At 57.1% G+C, this 24,755-nt stretch overlaps 1 protein-coding gene across 2 annotated transcripts in view; it reads left to right on the forward strand.

The window, feature by feature from the left end:
* The window catches only part of JPH3 (junctophilin 3), a 170,731-nt gene that overhangs the window by 88,397 nt on the left and 57,579 nt on the right, over window positions 1-24,755 (forward strand). Inside the window, exon 1 of one of the 2 annotated variants that reach the window (XM_030849155.2) lies at window positions 134-849. The exons of the other annotated variant lie outside the window; for it this stretch is intronic. Coding sequence (XP_030705015.2) covers window positions 468-849 — 382 coding nt within the window. The 5' untranslated portion in view covers window positions 134-467. Of the gene's footprint in view, window positions 1-133; window positions 850-24,755 lie in introns of those variants that run through there. 2 annotated transcript variants of the gene reach the window in all.

Here is a 24,755-nt window from a genome sequence, read left to right on the forward strand (position 1 = left end):
TGGGGGACTGCACCCCAGGCCTGAGCTCCGCTGTCCTCGCCCGGCCTGCGCGGCCAGCCCGGCGGGCTCGCCTCCGAGGGGCACTTGCAGCTGAGGTGGAGCCGTTTGCACCAGACGCTCCTGCTCCTGCCCCCTCCCTCCCCCTCCCCTCCCCTCCCCTCCCCCGCCCTCCTCCCCTCCGGTCCTGTCTCCAGCGGGAGCGCGAGACGCTGGTCAGGCTCCGCGGCGCAGCTCGAAAATGAATAATCGCCCCCAATTGACTTAAATTCCACCGAAGCCGGCGCCGCGGCCGCCCGCCGACCGGGACCTGCTCGCTGTGTTTTTTGCTTTCTCCATTCTTCCTTTTAAAAAAAAAAAAAAAAAAAAGCAAAACAAAACCAGCCAGCCAGCCAACCAAGACTCCGGTTTGTTGATCGCCTTTTTTTTTTTTTTCACCGTTTGCGGGATTTGCAAACCGAGTTACATGCATGTCCAGTGGGGGTAGGTTTAATTTTGACGATGGAGGGTCCTACTGTGGAGGCTGGGAGGACGGCAAGGCGCACGGCCATGGCGTCTGCACCGGCCCCAAGGGCCAAGGCGAATACACCGGCTCGTGGAGCCACGGCTTCGAGGTACTGGGCGTCTACACCTGGCCCAGCGGCAACACGTACCAGGGCACTTGGGCGCAGGGCAAGCGCCACGGCATCGGCCTGGAGAGCAAGGGGAAGTGGGTGTACAAGGGCGAGTGGACGCACGGATTTAAGGGGCGCTACGGGGTGCGGGAGTGCACGGGCAACGGGGCCAAGTACGAAGGGACCTGGAGCAACGGGCTGCAGGACGGCTACGGCACCGAGACCTACTCCGATGGAGGTAGGTGCGCTGGGCGCGCGGGGGCTGGCGGAGGAGGGACCTTCTTCTCTTGCCTCTTCTGTTTATCTCTGGGGAAGTCCAGCTTTTCCCTCCAGAGGGCCGTGGGCACCTGGGGCATTTCCTGGGGCTCCCTGGAGGCCACAGCGGCCTTGGCTACAGGTTGCCCCACTGCCTGGCGGGGACAGTGCCCCTGTGCTAGCTGAAGGGTGTTGGGGGCTTTCCAGGAGCAGTGCCAGGCCCGGGAGCCGCGGAGCTGAGCAGTGTCAGTGCATCGTCCAAGAGGAGGCCGGAAAGGCCAGACTGGGCCCGCGGCCTCCTCCGGGACCCAGCAAGGGCGCAGGGGGGCTGGGAGAGGGCCCCCTCCCCTTGTTGGCAAAGCTCCCTGGGTGTCGGCCTCTAGGAGTCAGGCCCCAGCTCTGCTGCTTGTTTTCCTGCGGTGCCGACGGGCCTCCCTGAGTCCTGATCAACCCAAGCCAATGGAAAGAGAGTGGCTGGGAGAGCTAGAGGCGGGGGCTGCAAACCCAAACCATCACAACAAGGCAATAAACTTCTAGGTGGTTGGACGCGGGCTAGCACTGCCGGAGCAGGCTGCTGAGGGGAGGAGGGAGGGAGGCCCATCTGTTTAGCGCGAGCCCAGGAAGCTCGGCTTTCAGTGGCTGAATCATTTTCACCATTAGTTTAGGGGCGCTCTGTGCCTTCATCCTAAGATGCCACCACATTCCCGGCTGGAAGCCAGAGCTCTGCCCGCCTGCCCACCCGCCGCCGCGGCTGTAGGATGGTTTCTGTGCGGGGAGCCCTGGCCAGCTTTGCGGCTGTCCCCCCCTCCCCCCGTCCCAGACGGTCCGGTGTCCACTCCTCGGGGCGTCTGAGAGGCGTGGAGAATTTACTGTTTCTGCAAGCCAGACCCCAAACGAGCCTGCTCTCTAGAGGCTCCCTCCCCCACGTAGGAGCTCCTCCCCAGAAGTGGCTCCATGGCTCCCCAGGAATTTTTCAGGCACGCCTGGGAAAGCAGTGGGGCCCAGGGGGGACTTGCGTGCTTCGGCACAGAGATCACGAGCGTACGTGTGGTCTCCTGCTCGCTGCCTCCGAGTTAAACACCTGCTCCCCGGCCACATCCACAAGTGACGGAGGGCTGGAGAGTAATTATTACTTTGGCTTATACAGCCGAGAGGCAGGGTTCGTTATTCGCCCGAGGGGAGGAGGCGTGGGGGGCAGTTACTTATATAACGCTCTTGCCTGTCAAAGCCGTGGCGCCCCGTCCCAGGCGGCCTCTTCTGTGCTGTTGTTTTCCTGGAGTGGGTTGGAGAGCTTCCCTGACCCTGGGGCGCTGGGGCAGGCTGAGCAGACGGCCCTCCCTGGGTTCTAGGCCGCGTGTGTGTGTGCGTGCCTGTGCGTGTGTGTGTGTGTGTGTGCGCGCGCACGCACTCGCAGGCACGGCAAGGCCCAGGCGCAGATGTGGGTGGCTGAGGTGGGCGGCCGAGCAGCTTGGCGCTCCCAGCTGGGCTCTTTGGGAACCCGGGGACCGTGGTCACCCAGGGGCTCTGGTCTGGCCGCTAGGCAGATCCGTCCCTCCAGAGGTGCTCCCAGCTGTGCCTGTGCCTAGAGACTGGAGCCTGGGAGGAGAGGAGCCCCGGTCCCTCTGGAGCTCAGCAGAGTGTCTGAGAGTGAGGTCCAGCACCCCAGTCGGCCCACCTTCCCCAGAAATCTTCAGTGGCCAACAGAATTCTATGCTCCGTTCCACAGACATCTACTGAGTGCCTACTCTGAGCAGGTGGTCGGGGCTCTGGGAAAACAGCAGGCGGAAGGCCGTACCCTCGCGGAACTTCCATTTCAGAAGGAAGGGTGGTAATTTCGCTGTGACGGCTGGGAGGGGAGGGTCTGATTCTGGGGCTGGGCGTGAGCGTAGGAGCAGATGCGTCGTTGTGAGGAGTGCTGCCTTCGTTGGGTGGACATCCTTGGGTCTCTACCCGCCATTCAACCGGCTACGCCGTGTCCACTCCCTAAAGCACTTCCGTCTGCACTGTGTTGCTTGAGTCTCACACGTTGGAGGGGCAAGGGTCATATCCATCACAGACAGAGCCAGGGAGGCCCCGGAGCCCCCGAGACAGGATAGAACCCCCAGCCTTTGGTGGCAGAGTCGAGGGTTTGAACCCCTGATCTGTCCAGGGTGGGGCCCTCTTTCCTCACATCACACCACCTGTATGCCAGCCGAGGCAGGCACACAGATGCAGGGCGCCCGGCCGACTGCTGCCTTGTGGTTGGCAACAGGGCATGATGGAAAGTCGAATTGACCTTCCTGGCCTGGAATAATCAGGCCCAGACATCTGGGGCCACTTTTCTGGAACGTGGTCCCCGCTCCTCATGAGGAAGGAGGGGACTGTTGAGAACGTTTGCCCTCAAGCAGCGCGTGGGGTGAGCAGAGCCGACATGGGGTGTCGTAGTCTGCCAGAACGGAACGGCGGGCCTCCTCGCCTGCTCCCAAGTCAGCTGGTGGGCGGGGGTGGCCGTGTTTCGGAGAGGGCACGTAGAGCCTTCATGAGTTCACGGTCCTGACTCCAGTCCTACTCTTCCTTTGCACAAGGAGTGGGAATGTTGGGCCCGCATCAGCAGAGCTCCCGAACTTCAGCCCAGCTCCCAGTGCTGACTTGGGGAAGTGGTGATTTTCATGAATAATGCACCGACGGCAAATGTAGTCTGCATTTAGCTGGAATTGGTACGGAATCCATTTCAGCTGGGGACACTTCTGCCAACTCCCCCTCCTCCAGGTTCCTCCTCCCCCGGGCGCAAGGCATGCATTGCTCACTAAAGTGAGCTGAGCGGCCTTCACTGTCTGTCAGGTGACCCCGCATTGACGGTGAGGCCTGAGGGCCCAGGGTGGCAAGAGCACATGCTGTGGGGTTGGCATCCGTTGGGCTTGAATCCCAGGGGTGCCTTTGCTCTGCTCTGTGACCTTGGGGAAGTTACTTAACTTCTCTGCGCTTCTGTTTCTGAAGCTGTACAAAGGGCTGATAATAACTGTGAAGTAGGTGGAGATTAATTGAGGCGGTGTACACGTCAATGCCAGGAATAGAGTAAGCATTCGTTATTATTTAACCCTGTTTTATTATTACAGTTCATATGTGATGAATGTCACTTACAGTGATCGTTATTAGAACCAACAGCCAGACATGACGATGATGATAATGAAAATGATAATAAAAGGCAATGTTCAGCACTTGCTGTGTGCCGAGCATGGGGCTGGTGTATGTATAATTACAGCACTCAATCCCTGTACCTCTCCGGGCTTGGTTTTCTCCGTCCTCTCATTTCCCACATTGGGAAGCTGAGTCTCAGAGGAGCCAGATGAGTTGGCTGGTGAACGCTGGGCGGCACCCGGATTCACGCTCGGGGCAGCGGTTCCAGATCCCGTGCTCCTGTGTGGAACACCTGTCTCTAAACTCCCTCGTGCAAAACTCCCTCCTTGTTCCTTCCTCTTCCTCCGTACCCGTTCTCCTCTGGGTGCAGCAGAGGAGTTGGAGGCAGATGCACACGGGCAGACACCACACCCAGGCCCTCTTGTCTGCTCGCTGGACCCCTGCTTTGCTGTACAGGTAAATATTTCCTGCTGGGTGCCATGCACACAGGATCCCACGGACCAAAAGTTACCCCCCCCACAAATAAAACCCTCCCACAGCCCGAAAGATATGAGTCATTGCACACACCCGGCCGCTCCCCCTCAGTTACAGATTCCGTTCACCGGCCCAGATCCCTCAGCCCACACACGAATCACACACGCCCACAGTCAAAATTCAGATTCCCCGGTGCCTGCGCGCACACACAGTACACCTGTCATCCAGAGATGGGTTCCACCCTGTCTTCCAAAACACAGCCATGTGCATCCTCCAGCTTTGTTCGATTGCCAGGTACTCCAGATCCCTCCCAGCTCCAGCTCCTGAGAAGCAGCTCTCCCTGTAAAGGGAGGGTGCCAGCCGCGGAGCAGGGCTCAGATACAGATGACTCGCGGCTTTGCTTCCACTTTAAATACACGTTTAGGCAGTTAATGCCTCGTTGAAGGGGGAAAAACCCTCATCCAAAGTCAGTGACCACTGGTCGTGTTTTGGGTGCTTGGCCAGGAATATGTGAAAAGTAAACTGTTTTGTTTTTTTTTTTAATCCAAATGCTCAATTTAGGAGGAAGCAGGTCCATGGACACGGGTATTACGCCAATAGGAACTCATTTCAGAAACAAAAGGCAGTTGGAGATAAAAGCATCTCCTCAGAGAGCCTTTCAGCCCCTTTGGGGAGGGAAAAGTCTCCATGAGGTGAAAGGAGAGGGGAAAGCAAGTAACTAGTTCTTTGTAGCCAGAAATAGCTGAGAAAGGAGTGTAGCTGAAAGCTCCCCCCATCCAGCACAGCCCCGGGGCGATGTAACGAGCCTTATATTAGGAAGCCTAACTGGGCTGGTGAGGAACTAAGTATCAGCATCCTCCGAAAATAGCCCTCCGCCGGCTGGCTAGTGAGTAGCCCTCGCTGACGCTAACAGTTCGCGCAGCAAACCTGGGGAAAGGGGGCCGTGCGCCCATCTTCCCTGAGGATGCCGTGGAGAGAGGACGCCCCTGGGGGAAAATGGTGATGGTGGCAGTAGGGGGTGGGCCAGGAACGTCTGCCCTTTCTCTTCAAGACTGTTTCTTCCTCATCTTCTGCCAGGCCTCCACAGCTCGAAAGACCGGCTAGCTATCAACCATGAGCTGATAATTCTGTATAAAACATTCCTTAGTCCTTAAATGTCAGCAAGAGATTAGATTTGTGAGCCCTGGAAGAGAGGATGATGTTTGCTTGAATTTTCTGCCGTGGTCCATCCCTTCTTGGATTAGCCACTCCCCAATTTGTACTTTCCTGACTTGTGAAAGGTCACGTGGTCAATGAAGGTGGCACTGCAAGGGGTCCTGGCCCCGCCGAACAAGCCCTGTGGACTGGAGGAAGGGACCGGCTCTCCCATCATTCCGGAGAGGAGCTGTCCCTTCAGCACCTTGGAGAGCGCCCCCCGCAAACTGCCTGGGCTGCCAGGGAGCCCGCCTTGCTCTAATTCCTCCGGGCATCTCTTCCCGCCAGTACCGGCCAGTGACCACCTGGCCCTGACCCCTCCACACTCGGCCACCAGAAGTCTTCCTGCTCCCGCTCTTTCAGTGTGTGGGTTCCGTGCTCCATGAAACACCACTACTGGGGGTGTTTGTTTTTCACCCCAATCCTATCAGTCTTTTCTGAAAAAGTTGAGTGCCTTCTAGATGTCTCCTGGTGAACCAAGAGAGCATTTCCCAGCTAGGGGAGGCAGCTTTGGGGTGGGGTCCTTTATTAGGACTCATGGAAATAAGACCTGAGGTTTATTTCCGCCTTGGGTTGTGTGTGCTCAGTTCCTGTGGGTGTACAGGGGTTATAAGTGCACACCAGGGACATCCCTGGCGGTCCAGTGGTTAAGACTTCGTGCTTCCACTGCAGGGGGCATGGGTTCGACCCCTGGTCAGAGAACTAAGATCCCGCATGCCACGCAGTGTGGCAAAAAAAAAAAAAAAAAGGGCACACCAAAGGCAGCAAAGGAACGATTTTGTCTGTAGCAGCGAATGAAAGACTGTTTTGCTTCTGTTCTCTTTAAACGGGCATCAACGGATTAGTCATCTACACCAACCCTGCCCAATCTGTATGTGGCTATTTGAATTTGAATTTAAATTAATTACAATGAAATGAAATTTAGAGACTCGGCGCTTCCGTCACACTAAGCCACATTGCAAGCGCTCAAGTGCCACTGTGACTCGTGACCACCACCCTGGACAGTGCGGAGACAGAACATTTCTGTCATCACACAAAGTCCTGTTGGACAGCACTGGTGTGGAGTGTAAGAGTCATGCAGGAAGGGCTGTGTGTCTGTGCCGGTCACTGTTGAATGTCCAGTAACTAAAGTGGTACCAACATACAGTGGTCACTCAATAAATACTTGTGGAATGAATCACCTGTGCCAATGTAGTAGTGTTTCGTGATTTCATCCACTGTCATCATTTCACACATCCATGTTGTTGCAAGGACTCAGAACTGGATGTAGACAGTTAAAGGGGAATTTTAAAGCTCTTTAAAGCATTGCCATTGTAATTCCCTGGTCGGTTTTGTTTTGTTATCAGCTCTGTCGTTGCTTATAGAGACTGACAGTGTGTTACATGAGTAAGGCAGATGGTGTTGAATATGGTGCATAATAGAGATAATGTCCTAATGCTGTGAGGCATTCATGGCCAGAAGAGTTTTTTTTTTTTTTTTTTTTTGCGGTATGCGGGCTTCTCACTGTTGTGGCCTCTCCCGTTGCGGAGCACAGGCTCCGGACGCGCAGGCTCAGCGGCCATGGCTCACGGGCCCAGCCGCTCTGCGGCATGTGGGATCTTCGCGGACCGGGGCACGAACCCGTGTCCCCTGCATCGGCAGGCGGACTCTCAAGCACTGCGCCACCAGGGAAGCCCCAGAAGACATTTTTGGAGCACTGTCTAATGAGCAGCTTTCGTTGTAAAGTGCTAGGAAAGACAAGCAGAAAAATAAGCACCCTTTCATTTGCACACTTTCTAAAGATCCCTTTTCCTGTTTGATTCATTCATTCACTGAGAAGCATTTACTAGTTCCTACAGTGTTCAAGCCATAAAGACTGAGAAGCTCAGGTCCACTTTTGATGAATCCACCTGGCAGTCTTTGCCGAGCCTGACTCTGTGTCTTAGTTCATTTGGGCTGCTGTAACGGAATACCATGGACGGGGCAGGGTTTGGGGGGTTTTAAACAACAACATTCATTTCTCACTGTTCTGGAGGCTGAGAAGTCCCAGATCAAGGCCCTGGCAGATTTGGTGTTTGGTGAGGGCCTTCTGGGTTGCAGACTGCCACCTTCTCTGTGTCCTTACCTGAGGGGAGGGACAAAGGAGCTCTGTGGGGTCTCTTTCATAAAGGCACTGATCCTATCATGAGGGCTCCACCCTCATGACCTAATCACCTCCCAAAGCCTGTACCTCCTAACTCCATCACTTTGGGGGTTAGGATTTCAACGTATGGTTTGGTGGGGGGAGGACACAGAAATGCAGTCTAGGGGCTTCCCTGGTGGCGCAGTGGTTGAGAGTCCGCCTGCCGATGCAGGGGACGCGGGTTCGTGCCCCGGTCCGGGAAGATCCCACGTGCCGCGGAGCGGCTGGGCCCGTGAGCCATGGCCGCTGAGCCTGTGCGTCCGGAGCCTGTGCTCCGCAACGGGAGAGGCCACAACAGTTAGAGGCCCGTGTACTGCAAAAAAAATAAAAATAAAATAAAACACAAGAAACAGGAGGACATGAGTTTTACCAAGAAGAATGTAGCCTGTATGCAAAACTAAACTATGTGAAATAATTACGGGTTTCTTATGCCAGACTTTGGGCGTCCCAAATGGAAGCACCACAGGTGAGAGTTCTGAGAAGGGGTGGGAGAGACGTGTGTGTCCTTGAGTGACAGCAGAGACGTCCCTGGAGGGCCCCTGAGCTGTGTCTGAACGACGGCGGGCAGGGTGGCTGTTACCCCAGGGCTGAAGTTGCTGACTTTGAAGGAGGCTTGTTCTCGGCCTTGGTTTTCTCATCTCTGCGATGGAGTCATAACAGTTTCTTCCATCTCCATCTCCCACCTTCGCGGGAATGTCAGAGGTGTTGATTGGAATGCAGGGAGGGCTCCCTGGTGCTTTTGGAGACCTCTGAGCGAATCGAGGGGCAGTCTCCACGGCTGGTGCCGTCCCGCCACTGTCTGTTACTCGGGCCAGTGCGTCCCACACGTGAGTGTGTGTGAGAGTTGCCTGGGAGGTGTGCTACAACAGGTTGCTGGCCCCCTGCTGAAGTTCTGGGTCTGAGGTGTCGCCCAAGAATTTACATTTCTTACAAGTTTCAGTTGATGCTGCTGCTGCTGGTCTGAGGACCCCACTTTTAGAACCACAGTGCTGGGCGGTGCCTCTTCACCCTGGCTGCACACTGGGACCACCAAGGATGGTTATCCCTGGAGACTGTTAGAAACGCAGAATCTCAGGCACCCGCAGACCTGCAGGGTTAGAATCCACATGCTTGCGGGACGCCCCGGGTGGTTCTCACGTGGGCGGCTCCGTTGTAGCACGCTTGTCCCGATCTTGGCTGCTCACGGAGTCATCTTGGGTCCTTTGGGAAATGCTAGTGCCTGGGCCCCACCCACACATGCTGACAAGGTGGTCTGGGTGTGGCCTGAGATTCTTTTTCAGAGTGTCCAGGTGATTCTGACACGTGTCTCAGGTTGACGGCCTCTTGCCCAGAGCAGCCTCAGCCACACGTTGGAACCACTGGGACGGTTTCAGGGAGGGGTCCGTCTGGGTTCCACCCAGCACTGCTCCAGCCAGGATCTCGGACGGTGGCTTCTGGCTTGGGTGTGTGATAAAAGCAGGCAGGGCTGAGAGTCGCTGCTCTGGACAGAGTTTTTTAAAACTCTGGGCCAAGTGGCTCATGAAAATGAAAGAGACGGTAACGTTCGCAAGCGCCACATGTGAGTGCTGTTACGTTTCTGCTCTGTCAGCAGTGGCTTCCTCCTCTGTGTCTGTGTCTGCCCTTTGTTTCTTTTTTTAATATCTATTTGGTTGCACTAGGTCTTAGTTGTGGCAGGTGGGCTCCTTAGTTGCAGCTCCAGGGCTCCTTAGTTGCAGCTCGCCAGCTCCCTAGTTGTGGCACGTGGGCTCCTCAGTTGTGGCATGCGAACTCCTAGTTGTGGCATGCATGTGGGATCTAGTTCCCTGACCAGGGATCGAACCCGGGCCCCCTGCATTGGGAGCACAGAGTCTTATCCACTGCGCCACCAGGGAAGTCCCTCCCCTTTGTTTCTTGTAAGGATGCCTCTCATTGGATTTCAGGCCCAGCCCAAATCCAGCGTGATCTCATCTCAAGAACTTTAAGTTCATTGAATCTGCAGAGACCCTTTTTCTAAATAAGGGCACATTCCCGGGTACCACGGTTTAGGACATGGACATATCTTTTGGGGGACACTCTTCAACCCACTACCATGCCCTACGGGCTTCGGTTTGAACGTGCTCCGGGGTGCATACGTGTTAACTAGAATCCTAAAGCCAGGAGATTCCTTTGGAAGAAGGATAATCACTGTTTTTAACATCCACTTTGTCCCAAGTACTGGGCTGTGCACTTACCATAGATGTTCCTTCTTTTAGTCCTTAAATCAGTGCTTTGGGGTAGAGCGTGTGCTGTCATTTAAGGGATGATGAGAAAGTGAAGCGTGGCGGGTTCCGTGGCTTGACGAGGTCGCACGGCCGGGGGCAGTGGGCCTCGGCTGGCCCAGAGCCGCCCGTGGCACCTAGCGATGGCATTTCCCAATGGAGCAATCATTTCAGCGCCCACCCCTGACCCCACCCCATACCTTACTGTTGAGGAAGCTGAGGCCCAGAGGAGTCCAAGGTCTAACAGTGAAGCAGAGAAAGGGAAGGAAGACACATTCTTCTGAACCTGAGCCTTTGCTGGGCCTTTGCCCAGCCATGCATAAACTTGTGGGGTCTCCCAGACCCCTCTGAGAGCATTTGGAAGCTGTGGTCCTCTCCCAGGTGGCAGGCAAGTCCCTGTACTCATGCGATGTTTTGTGGGCACCTCTGGGTCGAAGATTCCCTGAGACTTCTCCATGGACCCCGGATAAGAGCCCTTCCATCCTCCACGGATGTCCAAATGGGCCAAGATCCCACAGCCAGTGGGAAGTGGGAGCAGGGCCTGCGGAGTCCACGGCGGAGGCCTGGAGCGGGCAGTGGGCCTCTCCCTGTCCCTCCTCTCCTGTGAGGGTGCTCGGTAGCTTCTCCTGGGGGACTCCTGGGTCCGCCCTTGCAGCCAACATCTGACGCTCTGACCTTCCTCCCATCCCACTCCCCCCAGCTCACTGCTGTCACTCTCAGGCCTGGCGAGTGTCTGGCCTTGAGCTGGGGAGCTGCGCAGGCTTCTCTCCTGTGGTCTCCCTGTGAGAGAAGCATGACTCCCCCGTTTTACAGGTGGGGAGCTGAGGCTCAGGCAGGCAGTGGAGACGGGAAATGCTGCAACAGGGCTGACCTTGCAGTCTCTGGGCTGATCGCCTAACCCCGGCCACCTGGACAGGCTCCCAGGGGAGAGCCCAGGGGCCTGCAGTGGGGCCGTCTGACACAGGCAGTCCCAGGGACCACGCCTTGAGAAGCACCTGTCCCTCGCACCCCGCGAGCCAGCCTCTGCATCAGGGCTGAGGACGGCAGATGGGAGGAGGGGAGGCATTTCCAGGTGGGGGTGGGTGGCAGCCACACTGTGGGCAGGTCAGTGGGGGAGGGTTTCAGGAACCAAGGGTGGCCAGGGGACCCCTCCCAGGAGTACCAGGCAGGATCTTACCTGGTAGGCCGGTGTCACAAAGCCAGGCAGGCTTTGTCGGAGGCTGGTTGTAGGAGCCAAGCTGAGTGGCTGTGGGCCATGCAGCCAACCTGTGTGCATGGCCTTTTCACAGCCCCACCCCCAGCCATTGGGTTGCTTACTGCTGAGTTCAGAGACGCAGCCGCAGTGGTTGACGTCCACTTTGGTGAGGGCGGTGTGTGGCACCAGGCGTGGTGCCCCTCTGCTGTCCCCTCTGGGCGCCCCGTGTGCACACACGCCTGTGCGCTGGCTCCCGTGGCCTCCACGCTCTGGAGGGCAGAGGCCCGTCTGTCAGGTTCCTGACTGCGGCCCCCGGTACGGCCGCAGCACCTGCAGCAGGGGGAAGCTCGGGGGACCGTGGTTGGACGATGCATGAATGACACACCAGCAGAGAGCTGAGGATGTGAAGGGGCAGTCGTGTGGAGAGTGGGAGAACGAGCAGGTAGGGAGAACAGCACGTGCAAAGGCCCAGAGGCAGAGGCGTAGGCTGCAGCAGAGTGGGGGCAGAGGGTAAGGGGTCTGAGCACAGCTTCCGGGCCATGGGAAGGACGTTAGATTTTGTCCAGAGGCCAGGAAGGGCTCTGAAAGGTTTAAGCAGGACAGCAATGCGATCTGATGTTTGTCCTCTTGTAATTAAACATTTTGTTTCCAGATAATTGTAGATTCACGTCCAGTTGTAGGAATAATCCAGGGACGTCCCCGAGCCCTCCACCGTGCCTGCCCCAAGGGTAACATCTTGCAAAACTCTAGTAGTGTTATAGCCCAAATGCCAACGTTGATACCGTCCGATGCAGAATATCCCATCACCGCAGGGACCCCCGTCCTCCTTTTATGGCCACACCCACTCCCCCTTCACCCCCGTGTCTCCTCAGCCTCCCGCAACCGCTGATCTGCGTTCCATTTCTCATTTCAAGAGTGTTCTACAAATGTAGCCTCTGGGAGCACCTTTGCCACTCGCCGTGCTTCTCTGGAGCCCGTCCAGGCCCTTGTTCCCGTCGACGGTCGGTTCCTTTTACTGCTCAACTGTGCCCCGCAGAGCGGATGGGGTGCTGCCCCGTCACCGTCCGGGGCGTCTGGGATAGTTCCCGCGTGGGGCTGTTGGGAATACCCGCCGCTGCTAACTTTGACGCAGAGGCTCTGTGTGAACCTGAGTCTTCATTTCTCTGGGATAAATGCCCAGGAGTACGTTTGCTGGGCCGTGTGGCAGTTGTACAGTTGTGTTTGGATAATCACTCTGGCTGCTGGGTGGGGAAGGAAAGGGGGGCCAGAGAGGAGGCTGGGGGCCCCTGGGAGGCGGTGCAGGTGTCTAGGGGGGAAGGGATGATGGCCTGGGTCCAGGTGGTGACAGTGGGCTGGGGAGAACCAGAACCCTGAGAGCTCAGAGGTGAGCAGAGCAGGCAGGCAGAGTCAGGGACGGTCAGCACCCAGGCACCGGGGACACAGGGGCCCCTGGGGGAGGGGTAGGTGTGGAGCCAGGTGAAGATGGTGAGGCTGCGGTGGAGGTTGTGAGTCCGGATCTCAGTGGGGCATCATACTCTGGGAGTTGATAGCAAAAGGCAGGAGAGAGGTTGTCCCTGGAGGGGCCCCAGGACTCAGAATCGGCTGAGGAGGGGGGCAGGGAAGGGAGGAGGGTGGAGACAGGCCCGGGGGCGGGGGTGGGTCAGCAGGAGCAGAGACGGGATGGGGACCCAGCCCTCACTTGTCCCGGCCACGTGGCCACCATTTTCGTCCGTTAGGAAATCTGATTGCCCCACACCCTGTGAGGCCAGGCCCACACAGTTACTATGCCCATTTTACAGACGAGGAAACCAAGGCCAGGGGATAGAGTGACTTGCGAAAGTCACGTGGGAGATTTGGGTTCTGGAAGCCACAGAATCACGCAGCACAGGGCTGAGTTCAGACCCCAGATCCTCGGTTACGAGCCTGCGTGGGGCGTCCTGAACGTTGCATGCGAGCCCAGGCAGAGATTTCTGAGCTGGCGCCTGGATGCACAGATGCTGCATAAATAAGCTAGTGTGACTGTTGTAAACCGTTCACAGACACCAGTGGTGGCTACTGGTCCCGCTTCTGCGCTGCCCGTTTTCCCCTCCTGTCCTTGCTACATCCTAGAGGTGGTATCAAGCCTGCGCCCTGAGAGGAGACAAATGGTATTGTTTTACTGAGACATAATTTACATAAAATCCATCCTTTTAAAGTGTACAATTCACTGCTTTGAGAAGTTCATGAGGTTGTGCAGCTATCACCACACCCTAATTTTAGAACTTTTTTTTTGTCACCCACAAGAGAAACCTCGTTATGCATTAAGCAGTCAGTCACCATTGCCGCCCCCGCCCCCACCCCCCCACCCTCCTCCCCACCCCCCCCCCCCCCTTGACAACCCCTAATTTGCTTTCTGTCTCTGCATTTGCCTGTTCTGGACATGTCAAACAGATGAAATCCTACACTACGTGGGCTTCTGTGTCTGGCTTCTTCTACGCAGTGTCTTCAAGGTTCATCCACGTCCCGCGTATCAGAACTTCATCCGTTTTTAAGACTGAATAACAGTCCACTGTATGGACAGACCTCAGTTTGTTTATCCGTCCATTCATTGATGGACATTTGGGGCGGTTCCACCTTTTGACTCTCGTGAGTAGTGCTGCTGTGAACATTGTGGACGCGGTTTTGTGTGGAAGTGTGTTTTCCATTCTCTTGGGTGAACACCCACAAGTGGAATTGCCAGGTCGCATTGTGACTCTTGTGTTTCACCTTTTGAGGCGCTGCCGCCCTCTCTTCCAGAGCAGCTGCACCGTTTTACATTCCCATCAACGGGGTTTGAGGGCTCCAGTTTTTCCACGTCCTCTCCACACCTGTTAGTCTGCCTTTTTGATTATAGCCATCCTGGTGGGTGTGAAGTAGTATCTCACTGTGGTTTCAGTTTGCGTTTCCCTCATAACCAGTGACACTGAGGAACTTTTCATGCGCTTCTTGGCCATGCGTGTGCTTTTGGAGAAATGTCTGTTCAGGTCCTTGCCCACTTCAAGATTGCCCTCTTACTGTTGAGTTCTAAAGCTTTTCTATGTATTGTAGATAACCACGGTGACTTAAACTGCAGCGCCTGAGTCCTAGCCACCCCCAGGGTGCCCGTTGGCATGCTGCCCCCCCCATTGGATGGTGGATTCCTTGAAATAAATCGTGGGTGCCTTCCTCTTGCCCCCAGAGTACCTAGCACGGTGCCAGACAGGGGCTCAGTAAACGTCGGGACCTCAGCCCACCAGCTAAGCGGCCAGGTGGTCCTGTCCAGTTCTCAGCGAGGTGGCTTTGATGGGCTGCATTTAGGGTCTGTTTTACCAACGGCGAGAGAACAGCAGTGGTATCTGCAGGGAAGCTGGGACCCACACAGGTATTTATTGAGCAGGGGCTGTGCCGGGCAATGAGCTGGCCCCAGGGAGAGCAGGGAACCGAGAGCCCCAGGGCGGTGTGTGCATTTGCACAGGCTGGGGACCGTGTCAGTGAATCCGGGATGGAGGAAGCTGGGTCCATGCTAACATGGGCGCTGGCGGGTGTCTGGGGCGTCCGGGAAAGCCTTCTAGGGGAGCGACTTTCCCGCAGAGACCCGAGGATGGCAGGAGTGAGGCGGGTGTCCGAGGCACGCCAGGAGGAGCATTTTTAAGCACCCAGAGGCAGAGGGAACAGGGCCGCCCCGCAAGCACGGCCGTGGGGCCACGGCCTGACCCTTTGGGTCTGCACAGAACCAACCTGATTGTCAGGAGAAACAAGAGCCAGGAGGTAACCCACCAGGGACCGAGGTCCCAGGCAACAGCTGGGCCGGAGTGTCCCTGGGCCCTGGTGTGCCACGCTGCCCGGATGGCACCTGTGTCCATGGTGCCGGGCTCAATGTGGAAGAAATTAATCGTGGGTCCCAGAGAGAATGCGGCAGAAATATAGCAGAAGTCAGGGTTTTCTCGGGGCTGGATCCAGGCTGCCATGTTGACAGTGACCATGAATCGACAGGCGGAGAGTGTCCTGCTAGCTCGAGGCCAGGCAGGAGGAGGAAAGGACAGGAGTGTTAGTGGAGAGACGGAGAGGGAGGGAAGGGGGCAGATAGAGACAGAGACAGAGGAGACAGAGACAGTGGAGGGAGAGAGACAGGGACGGGGAGAGGCAGGGCTGGGGAGGAAGAGACAGAGTTGGGGGTGGGTTATGGAGGGGAGGGGAGGGGAGGGAGAATGAGCCCTTCCTGCTCTCAGGGGCACACGTGTGTTATGTCTCACTTCGCCCCTTGTTTCTAAGCCCAGAGCCCAGCCCCTTCCACATACCTTCCCATAAAGTCCCAGCAGCAGCCCCTGAGGATGGCTGTCCTCTAGCCCAGAGCAGCCGGAACCCACCCAGAGCAGGGCCACCCCGGCTGTTGCTGTGCCCCAGGCAGGAACCCCTGCCTCAGTGGGCAGCCATGTGCCCCCGTCTCGGGACACTGAGGGGCGCTAAGTAGATCTGGGTCCCCAGGGCACGGGGGTCTCTAGGTGATGCCCAGCAGTGCTGCCCAGCCACCCGGCAGCCCAGGGCTTGATCCCACTTGAGGTGCTCTCAGTTTGGCCCGAAGTCCTGAGATGAAAATGCGGGTCTGCCTCAGCTGCCCACGGAGCAGGACCCCCCGCCTGGGGACAGCTCTCCATCTGCTTGGAGATGCCCCCTGCGTCATCCTGCAGGAGTGGCCCCGGCCCAAGCCCACTGCCCAGCAAGCCGCGGGGGGGGGGGGGGGGGTTGTCAGGGCTGGTTCTGAGCCGGAGCCAGTCAGGCTGCACGGTCAGCCTGGGGGCTTCTGAGTTCCCTCAGCACCCGCCCCCCCCCTGGGGAAGGCAGACCTGTGCCTCCAAGCTTCCCCGCCCACCCACAGTGGCCAGCAGGGAGGAGTTCCTGTGGAAACGCCCAGAACTCCCTCAGGGCGCAGAGGCCAGCCCCCCAGGAGCACTTGCTTGGAACAGTGGGGAGCCCTGGAGCGAGAGGGTGTTAGAAAGAGCCTGCTGTGGGAGTGGGCTTTGGGTGGGCCGTTTGGGGAGGGTCTGAGGAAGGGGGTTCACCCTGGAGTGGGTGCTGTCGGAAAGGGGGACAGTCCTCTGATGGGGGTCTGACTCATCTCCGGAGGGAGGCGAGGATGCAGCTGAAATGGTGAAGGGTGCCTTGGCCTCCTTGAGGGTTTGGCACTGTGTGGGTGGCCGGGTGACCTGTGTCACTCCGTGGTGGTCAGAGCAGCCTCGTCTGAGGTCCTGTTTACGTCCAACGGAAGGACAGCCCAGCCTGGCCGGCTGGGAGCCAGGCCAGTGCCCAGGTGTCCGGGGGCCTCTGGGGGAGGGATGGGAGCCCCTCAGGTCTTCACACCATCAGACCGCCTCTCCCAGCCGCCTTCTGCCCTCAGAGCCGCCGTTCTGGCCGCCGTGCCTCGAGGATCCTGGGCGATGGCTGAGGGAAGTTTCCGGAAAACCCAACCTCAGGGGCCTGTCTGCCAGGGGCGCAGGCCGTCCTGCCTGTGTGGCCGGGGACCGTGCAGGGCCTAGAAGGAGCGTGGGCCCTGGGTGGGAGCGACGGGGGTGTGGCCTGGCCAGGTTCCCTGAGGCACAGGGTGCTGGGAGCTGAAGGAGCCGGGTGAGGGCTTGCTGGGAGCACCCAGAGTGAGTCAGGGTCCCCACCCTCTCTCAGAGCCCGCCTGGAGATGCCCAACCCCGCTGCAGCCCCGGGGCTGACCGGGAGTCGGGGTGGGGCTGGGGGACACGGTTTGGCCAGAGACCTGCCCTGCCCCAGGCCCCCTGAACATTGAGTCCTCCCGGGTGGTGCAGGGCTCCTCCCTCTGCGCTCGGGGTCCCTTCTCAGAGCCGCTCTCTCCAGAGACGCCTGTGGAGCCCGCGACGTCCCTCCTTACCCTGGGGCAGCGGGGTGTGGGGCCAGGTGTCCCCCCACTGGGCCCAGCACAGCTTGGAGCTGCGTCCGTGGGGGCCACAGGGGCAGCGTGGGGCCCTGGCACGGTGTGTCCTCGGCTGGCCGCTCTGGCATCCGGCAGGGTGGGCGTGAGCTTCATCCTCAGCTCTGGGGCCGGCAGGCCTGGGCGTAACGCTGTCCCAGGGCGTTTGCAGCCACCCTCACTGGACGTGCTGTTTCCATGGGTGACGGGGTCACGGGTTTGGCAAACGCCGCCGTGGTTTGCTGCCTGCCTCGGTCCCAGGTGGAGGCTGGTGAATATAAGGATGTAATTTCTTCCCTCACGATCCCCAAGTCTGTCCTACCCCTGGGAGTCCGCAGACCCCAGGTTGGGGGGCCCCTGCACCGGCCCCGCCCTTTGGGAGCAAATGTCACGTCTGAAGTCAGAGTCTCCTCCTCCGTGTCCTGGGTGGAGTCCTGACGGGAGCCTTCTCCACCCCCTGGGCCACTGGGGCCTGTGGGTGGACTTGGGGGTGCCCTGTGGGGTCCCCATGGAGCCCAGTAATCAGGGGGATTGTTTCTGGCCTTCACAGGAAGTGGAGGTGTCCCCACTGGGGTGGTCAGGGTAGCTGTGATGTCTGTCAGGAGTGGGCAGAGACCCCCAGACCCCCCCCCCAGGGCAAAGGAAGGGTGGACCCGCCTCACCCCCAGGCCCACTCAGACTGCAGGGGCCCCACTAAGCTGAGGCTCTCTTTTTAATAGTTTGAGGTGCAGTTCACACACCATACAATTCACCCATTTAAAGCACACACTTCCACGATTTCTAGTATATTCACAGAGCTGTGCAGCATCACCAGTCAATTCTAGAACATTTTTATCACCTCAAAAAGAAGCCCTGTCATCCCCCCTCCCCCTCCCCCTGTCATCCCCCCTCCCCCAGCCCCTGGCAACCGCGAATCTGGTTTCTGTCTTATGGATCTGTCCATCGTGGACATTTCACGCAGATGGAGTCCTGCACTGTCTGGCTTCTTTCACTCCCTGTAATGTTTTCAAGGTTCATCCATGTTGTAGCTTGACTACGTGCCGTGTGAATATGAAGACAGTAGTGTTCCAGGCTACGGGTGGACCATCTTTGGTTTATCCATCATCATTGATGGACCTTTGGCTTGTTCCCCTTTTGTTCCCCCCTTTTGCTGTGAACATTCGTGCACAGGTTTGCGTATGGACGTGTGTTTTCATTTCGTTCTTTGCATTTGGGGGTATAAACCGAGGAGTGGAATTGCTGGGTCAGGCGGGGTCTCTAGGTTTAACTGAGGAACTGCTGGGCTGTTTTCCAGAATGTCTGCACCATTTTACATTTCCATTCAGCTTCTTTTTAAAGAATCTTCTGGAAGTTGAGATGTCCTTACAGGCCCTCTACCCCTCACCCAAACCTGGGGATTTATTCCTGGACGCGGTGAAGTCTATGTTTGGAGAAACTCCTAATTTCTCAAGCACACCGTCTGTGCGGGGCGCAGGACCTGCTCAGTTTCGCCCCCTGCAGGTGGCCCTGCCCGCGTTCCTGCCCCTCCCCACCAAGTGCGACTCTAGTTTCCTTCATGGTGGGGTTCACCTAGTGTCTCTCTGTCCCCCTACATCTCAGGTCCGGGAGGTTCTTTGCTCTCTGTACCCTCAGCCCCTGGCACTCGGAAGGTACCTGGTAGATAAACAGTCATTTAGAGTAGGGGGGTGTCCCCACGCCACGGGAAGCGGGCGCTCGGGGGAGGTGGGAGGGGCCCCGAGGAGGTTCTCAGAGCAGAGAGTGACCAGCAGTCCTGCTCTCTGTGTTTCGGGGCTTTGGAAAAAGAGACGGTGCAGGGCCAGCTGGTCCCCAAGCACGCTCTCCTTCTTCTCAGAGAGGGTGGACGGGAGGGGAGGACGTCCGTGAGGAGATGGCAGAGACCTGAGGGTGGATCGGGCACCTGGGCGGGGGCTCCATGGGGATGCTTCAGGCACCTGGGGGAGGGGCTGCGTGGGGACGCAGCAGGCAGCTGGGGGAAGGGCTGCGTGGGGATGCATCAGGCACCTCGGTGGCCTCCGTGGAGCTATAACGCACCTGGGCGGCCTCCTCGGGGATAAAAGAGCTCACAAGCTGCTCCCGGTGCTGGTACCCGGTCGGTTAGGAGCTGCAGCCCAGCGCGTTAGGAGCTATTTTATCCCCATTTTACAGGCGTGGAAGCTGCAGATAAGTCACTTGCCTGGCCTCACGGCTTAGTGGTGGTGGAGCTGGTCCCCCTGCAACAGGAGCCCCACGTGGGCCTCAGCCATCCCCTCTCCCCCCTGGGGGTCCTGCGCTCCAGGAACTGGGGCCTGTGGGGGGGTCTCACTGGGGCCCAGGCGGGCCCGTGGTGTGGAACCCCTGCGTGCGGTTGTGGGTGTTAGTGTTTTCCTGCGATAACGGCTCATAGCTCATGTCACATCTCAGACGGCTCGGTGACCCACCTGAGCCCAAATCCTCCATTTTTTTTTTGTTTTGTTTTTGTTTTTTGTGGGGTTTTTTTTGCGGTACGTGGGCCTCTCACTGTCGTGGCCTCTCCCGTTGCGGAGCACAGGCTCCGGACGTGCAGGCTCAGCAGCCATGGCTCACGGGCCCAGCCGCTCCGCGGCAGGTGGGATCCTCCCGGACCGGGGCACGAACCCGTGTCCCCTGCATCGACAGGCGGACTCTCAACCACTGCGCCACCAGGGAAGCCCCCAAATCCTCCATCTTAATCTGGGTGCTCGGCCTGCGGCCTGGGCCGCCTTCCTGGAGTGTTTGGTGTGTGTGTATAGAGCGCCCGCCCTGGGAAGAGCTGGCGGGGCTCCCCGGAGAGTGTGAGACAGAGGCTGCTGCCTGGGGTGAAGCTGGGAGCTTGACCATCGGGCAGATTTTCAGCAACAAGATCGGTGGTCGTCAAAAAACATAACATAAAAAAGAAAACGATTGTTGGTCCTGAAATAAGAATCACCTGTGAGCTTTTAAAACCCTCTGCTGCTCAGGCCTCGCCTCTGACCCACTGAATCGTCCCTGGGAGGACTGGGTGTCAGTTACTAGTTTTCAAGGTCCTGCAGGTGGTTCTAACAGGACAACCTGGGTTCTTGATCTTGAGTGGCATGTGAGTTACCTGGTGGGCATTACAGCCCCGGTGGTCTGCCCACCCCCAGAGTTTCTGCTTCAGTGGGCCCGGGGGAGCCCGAGAATCTGCATCTCATCAAGGTCCCAAGCGATGCTGTTGCCGCCGCAGTGATGGAGAGCTGCAGCACAGAGCAGCCATGGCCACCCGCGTCCATTACGGCCCCCCAGGTCCTCCGCCTGGTCACGGGCTAGACCATCGCGGCTTCTGATGTGACGTACTTAACGCAGCGCCTGCCACGCGCCCTGCACCATCCTGAGGTGCTTTGCAAGTGTGACTCCTCTTACTCGCCACGAGCATCCCACGGGGTGGGTATTGTCACTGTCACTCGTCACAGCAGGGGACACGGAGACCCAGCAAAGTTAGGTGACTCGGGCCCGCTCTGAGGGCAGTGCAGTGTCGGTCTGACCCCAGCTCCTGGCTCTTCACCCCCACGCTGTTCTCCTCTTCTGTGGCTCCGAGAGAGAAGTAACTTTGACCCCCATTTTGCAGATAGGGAAGTAGAGGCTCGGGTCAGGTCACCTGTCCAGGATCCGAGCTCAGACCTGCCTGACTTCCGGCCACTCTGGTCAAGGACCCTCTCCCGTGAGGGGGCTCCCTCGATTCTTCCTCCCATCCCTGCCCTGCACCCCCTGCTGCCCCACCTCACAGTTATGTCCATGAACCCCTGACCTGTGAGAGGCCAGCCCCGCGGGCCTCGGGCAGCTGAGCCTCAGTGCCTGCTGGGTGACCAGAGAGGGGAGCACGGGTCCGGGAAGGGTGCTCCCCGGATGGCGGGATTGGGAACCCTGCGTCTATTCCTGTCTCCCCTGTTCAGGCCCAGAGGGAGGGGCATGAAGGGTGAACAAGGGTGGTCCCTGCTCACTGAGGCCCGACAGGATATGGGGCTGAAACTTGGAAGCTGGAGTCAGGGATGCCCAGGTCTCCAGAGCCTGCACCTTGAAACCGTTCACACCACAGAGAAGACAGTGCTTGATGTCAGTGGCGTCCGAAGCAGCAGCCGGCCTCCCCTGAGCGAAACCCAGGGTTCTCCTGACGCCCGGGGCAGCTCCTGGGTGCTGGGTGCAGAGCTGCGTCCTGAAGGGACCCTCCTTCAGGATGAGTCATCCTGCCATTCTGAGTGAGGACCCCCAGTCCAGGGGGACCTGGTGTAGTTGGAACTGCAGGCTGCGCTCTTCGATGCTGACCCCCTGTTTTTCGGTGGGCAGTGGAGAGGGATCGTCCCAAACGTGGGCCTGGGAACCTGGCACACATGGCGGGGGTCCTAGCTGAGCCGCTTCCGTCAGGACTTCGGGCAAGTGACTTAACCTTATCACGCCTCAGTTTTTTTCTGTCTGTAAAATGGGTACAGTGTCTCCCTCATGGGCTCTCTGTGGGAACTGACTGGCTTGGACCTGCCGTGAGCACTTGGCAGTGGGGAGAGGAGCCTCTGTCGTCCCCGGGAGGTCAGGGCAACAGGCGAGCAGAGGGCGTCTCCTCAGGGAGTGCAGCTCAGAGGGAGCCAGGCTCCCAGGGGAGAGGACGCTGACTTGGGGTCTACAGACCAGCCACTTCTCTGACTCATCCTCGATGTGCACGCGTCAGCCGATGGTGCCAGGTGTGGGCCTCTCCTCTGATGGGGAACAGGTGGCATTGGGGCTGGCCCCCACATCCCCGTGGCTCCTTCCAGTTCTGGGGACAGCTGAGTGGGGAGGTTCAGATCTTCGCCCCTTCCTGCTGTGTGGCCTTGGACAAGTCACCTTACCTCTCTGAGCCCCCTGTTTTGATGACAGCTCCTGGCCCTCCATGGATGGTGAGAGCTCAGCAGATGTCAGCCGATGGTGTCCCTGGACACCGTGGCCGTGGTTTCTGACTGGGCTGCCCTGGAAGGTTTTCTGGGTGCCTGCAACTGAGAAGGCAGCCAGTGTGGGGAAATTCTCAAGGTAAACTTAACAGGGTTCATTCTTCAGAAGTTAGGTCCATCTCTTTTTTTTTTTTTTTTTTCCTGACGTGGAAAAGACCTTCCCTTTATTCATAATTACCAAAACTTAAGCAACAAAGATGCTCTTGAGTGGGAGTGGATGACACAGTATGGTTCAGGTCCACAGAAGACGCGGAGGCCTTAAGTGCGTACGACAAAGTCAGAGAAACCAACCTGAAAAGCCTTCGTACTGTATGAGTCCCACTCTGCGACTTTCTGGAGAAAGCAGAACTATGGAGACAGTCAAGGAACACTGGTTGCCAGGGGTTGGGGGAAGGAAGGATGAATAGGTGGAGTGCAGAGGAATTTTAGGGCAGGAAACTATTCTGTGTGACACAGTAATGGTAGGTACAGGGCGTTACATCTGTCCAAAATCACGGGATGGGCGACACCAGGAGTGATGATGTATCAGCATTGGTTGATCGACGGTAACAAGTGCCCCGCACTCATGTGTGTCTGTACTTGCACTCAGTTTTTCTGTGAAGCTAAAGCTATAACGTCTAAACTTAAAAAAACAAAACAACCCCGCGAAACCTTCCCAGGATGAACGGGTGAGGAAAGCAGAAGGAGCAATGCTGGCATGAAGTCGGCCAGGTGGGCACGGCCTAGGGTGCTGGTTGAGCTTGTTTTTTGAGTCTGGTCCTTCCCCGGCCATTGGGGACCCCCTGCCCGCACCGTGGAGGTGGGCACACCTGGGTGGCTCCCTGGTTTGAGGCCAACTGCGCCTGAATCCCCTCCCCTCTGGGCAGCACAAGGATGAATGTGGGGCCCGTGTTTGCTGGCCTCCGTGGTGTCTGTTTTTGCTCTCGACCCCTCCCGGCCTTGGGGTGGCTTCCTGGCTGGTGACCTGGTCTCGGCGTGGGAATAGCCGTCATCTGCATGCGATGCTCATGGCCTCTCCGGTCACTTTCCTGCTTCCAGTCTGACATATCTGGTGCCTTCTCAGGGAAGCTTGCCCCCTCCGTCCCCGCAAGAAGGCCACTGACCTGCCACTTGGGCCCCCTTTCTGGCTTTCCCACCAACGTGCTAAATACTCGGGCTGGGCACCTACCAGGCCAGCATCCTCTGTGAGGAGCAGGACTTTCCCCCAACACCCGGGTTCGGATCCCGGCCCCCATGAGGCACAAATCCTGAGTCTTAGTTTCTACAGCTGGAAAAGCAAGCATAACGTCACTATTGTGAGAATTTTCTCATGAAAATCTTTCCTCCCATCCCTCTTGAAAAATTTTAATTTTTATCAAGACGATGTGCCCACAGTTTAAGATGTCAATTAATGTTAAAAACAACAGTGTTTAGGACAAAGCCCCCTTCCCTCTACTGCTTCCAGATGTACAACTTTAAACTCCTTCAGCTGTGTCTCCAGGCACTTACCTCCAAGTCTCTACATCTGTGCTTACTGCTTTCTTGGTTTACGATCACTTTCAGCTGTTATGTACTGACTCCCTACTATGGTAGGTGAAGATTCTCAGTCTTTTAGAACCACCTTTCTCTTCCCTTTCTTAACCATTCCAGCATTGTTAGGTCAATTCTGTTAAATCGATAGCTCTCATTATTAAAAGACTGGGGTATCGAGGCAAGCAACGCACTGATTCTGTATACACGCATGTATTGATACTTTTCACGTGCAGCTTGAGTTAGTAATCGCCTCATTTTTTCAAATACGTAGTTTTCTTTAAAACAGTGGTTAATTTGTTGCCCAACTTCCAAATGCTCAGAAAAATATCTCTCAGTGCTGCGTTTTGCATGAAACATCCACCAGATTCTCTCTCTCTATATACAGTATATGCACATTTTTTTAGATTTATATATTTTCCTTCAGTGTTTGCTGGAAGATATATACAGTGGACCCTTGATCGGTGTTGGGATTAGGGGCTCCGACCCTCCACACGTTTGAAAATCCACGTGTAATTGATAGTCAGCCCTGAGTATGTGTGGTTCTGCTGTATCTGTGGATACATCTGTGGATTCAACCATGAGTCATGTAGTACTGTAGTCTTTACTACGGAAAAAATCCATGTATAAGCGGACCCTCACAGTTCAAATCCGTGGTATTTTTGTGTAAACATATATAAAATTGCTCCTGGAAATTCCCTTCGCCACCTCATGTTCGTTGGACAACCACGCCCCCCCCCCCATGTCTTTCCTCTTCTGTGATTTTCTCCCTCATTTTGGTGGAGTACATCCTGCAGTAGCTTCCTGAGAAAGGATGCATGGAAGATAGATAGTTTTTGTGGCTTAATGAGTTGATAAGTTGGTTGTATATGTCATTCTAGATTGAAAATCATTTTTGTTCAGAATTTGGGTGGGGGCCATTTCCCGCTGAGGTCTAGGTCTCGGTGTTGCTGTCAAGAGGTCTCATGCCCTGCTGACCCTCAGTCCTTCGTGTGAAGTCTGTCTTCTCTGGAAGCATTTGGGATCTTTGCTCACTGAGGTTCTGAAGTTTCTCATGACTTTGTATGAGAATCTTTCCTCCGTTGTGCAGGGTGTCTGTGAGCCCCTTCAGCCTGGAC

This window comes from Globicephala melas, chromosome 19 (assembly GCF_963455315.2).
Source record: "Globicephala melas chromosome 19, mGloMel1.2, whole genome shotgun sequence".
NCBI lineage: Eukaryota > Metazoa > Chordata > Mammalia > Artiodactyla > Delphinidae > Globicephala > Globicephala melas.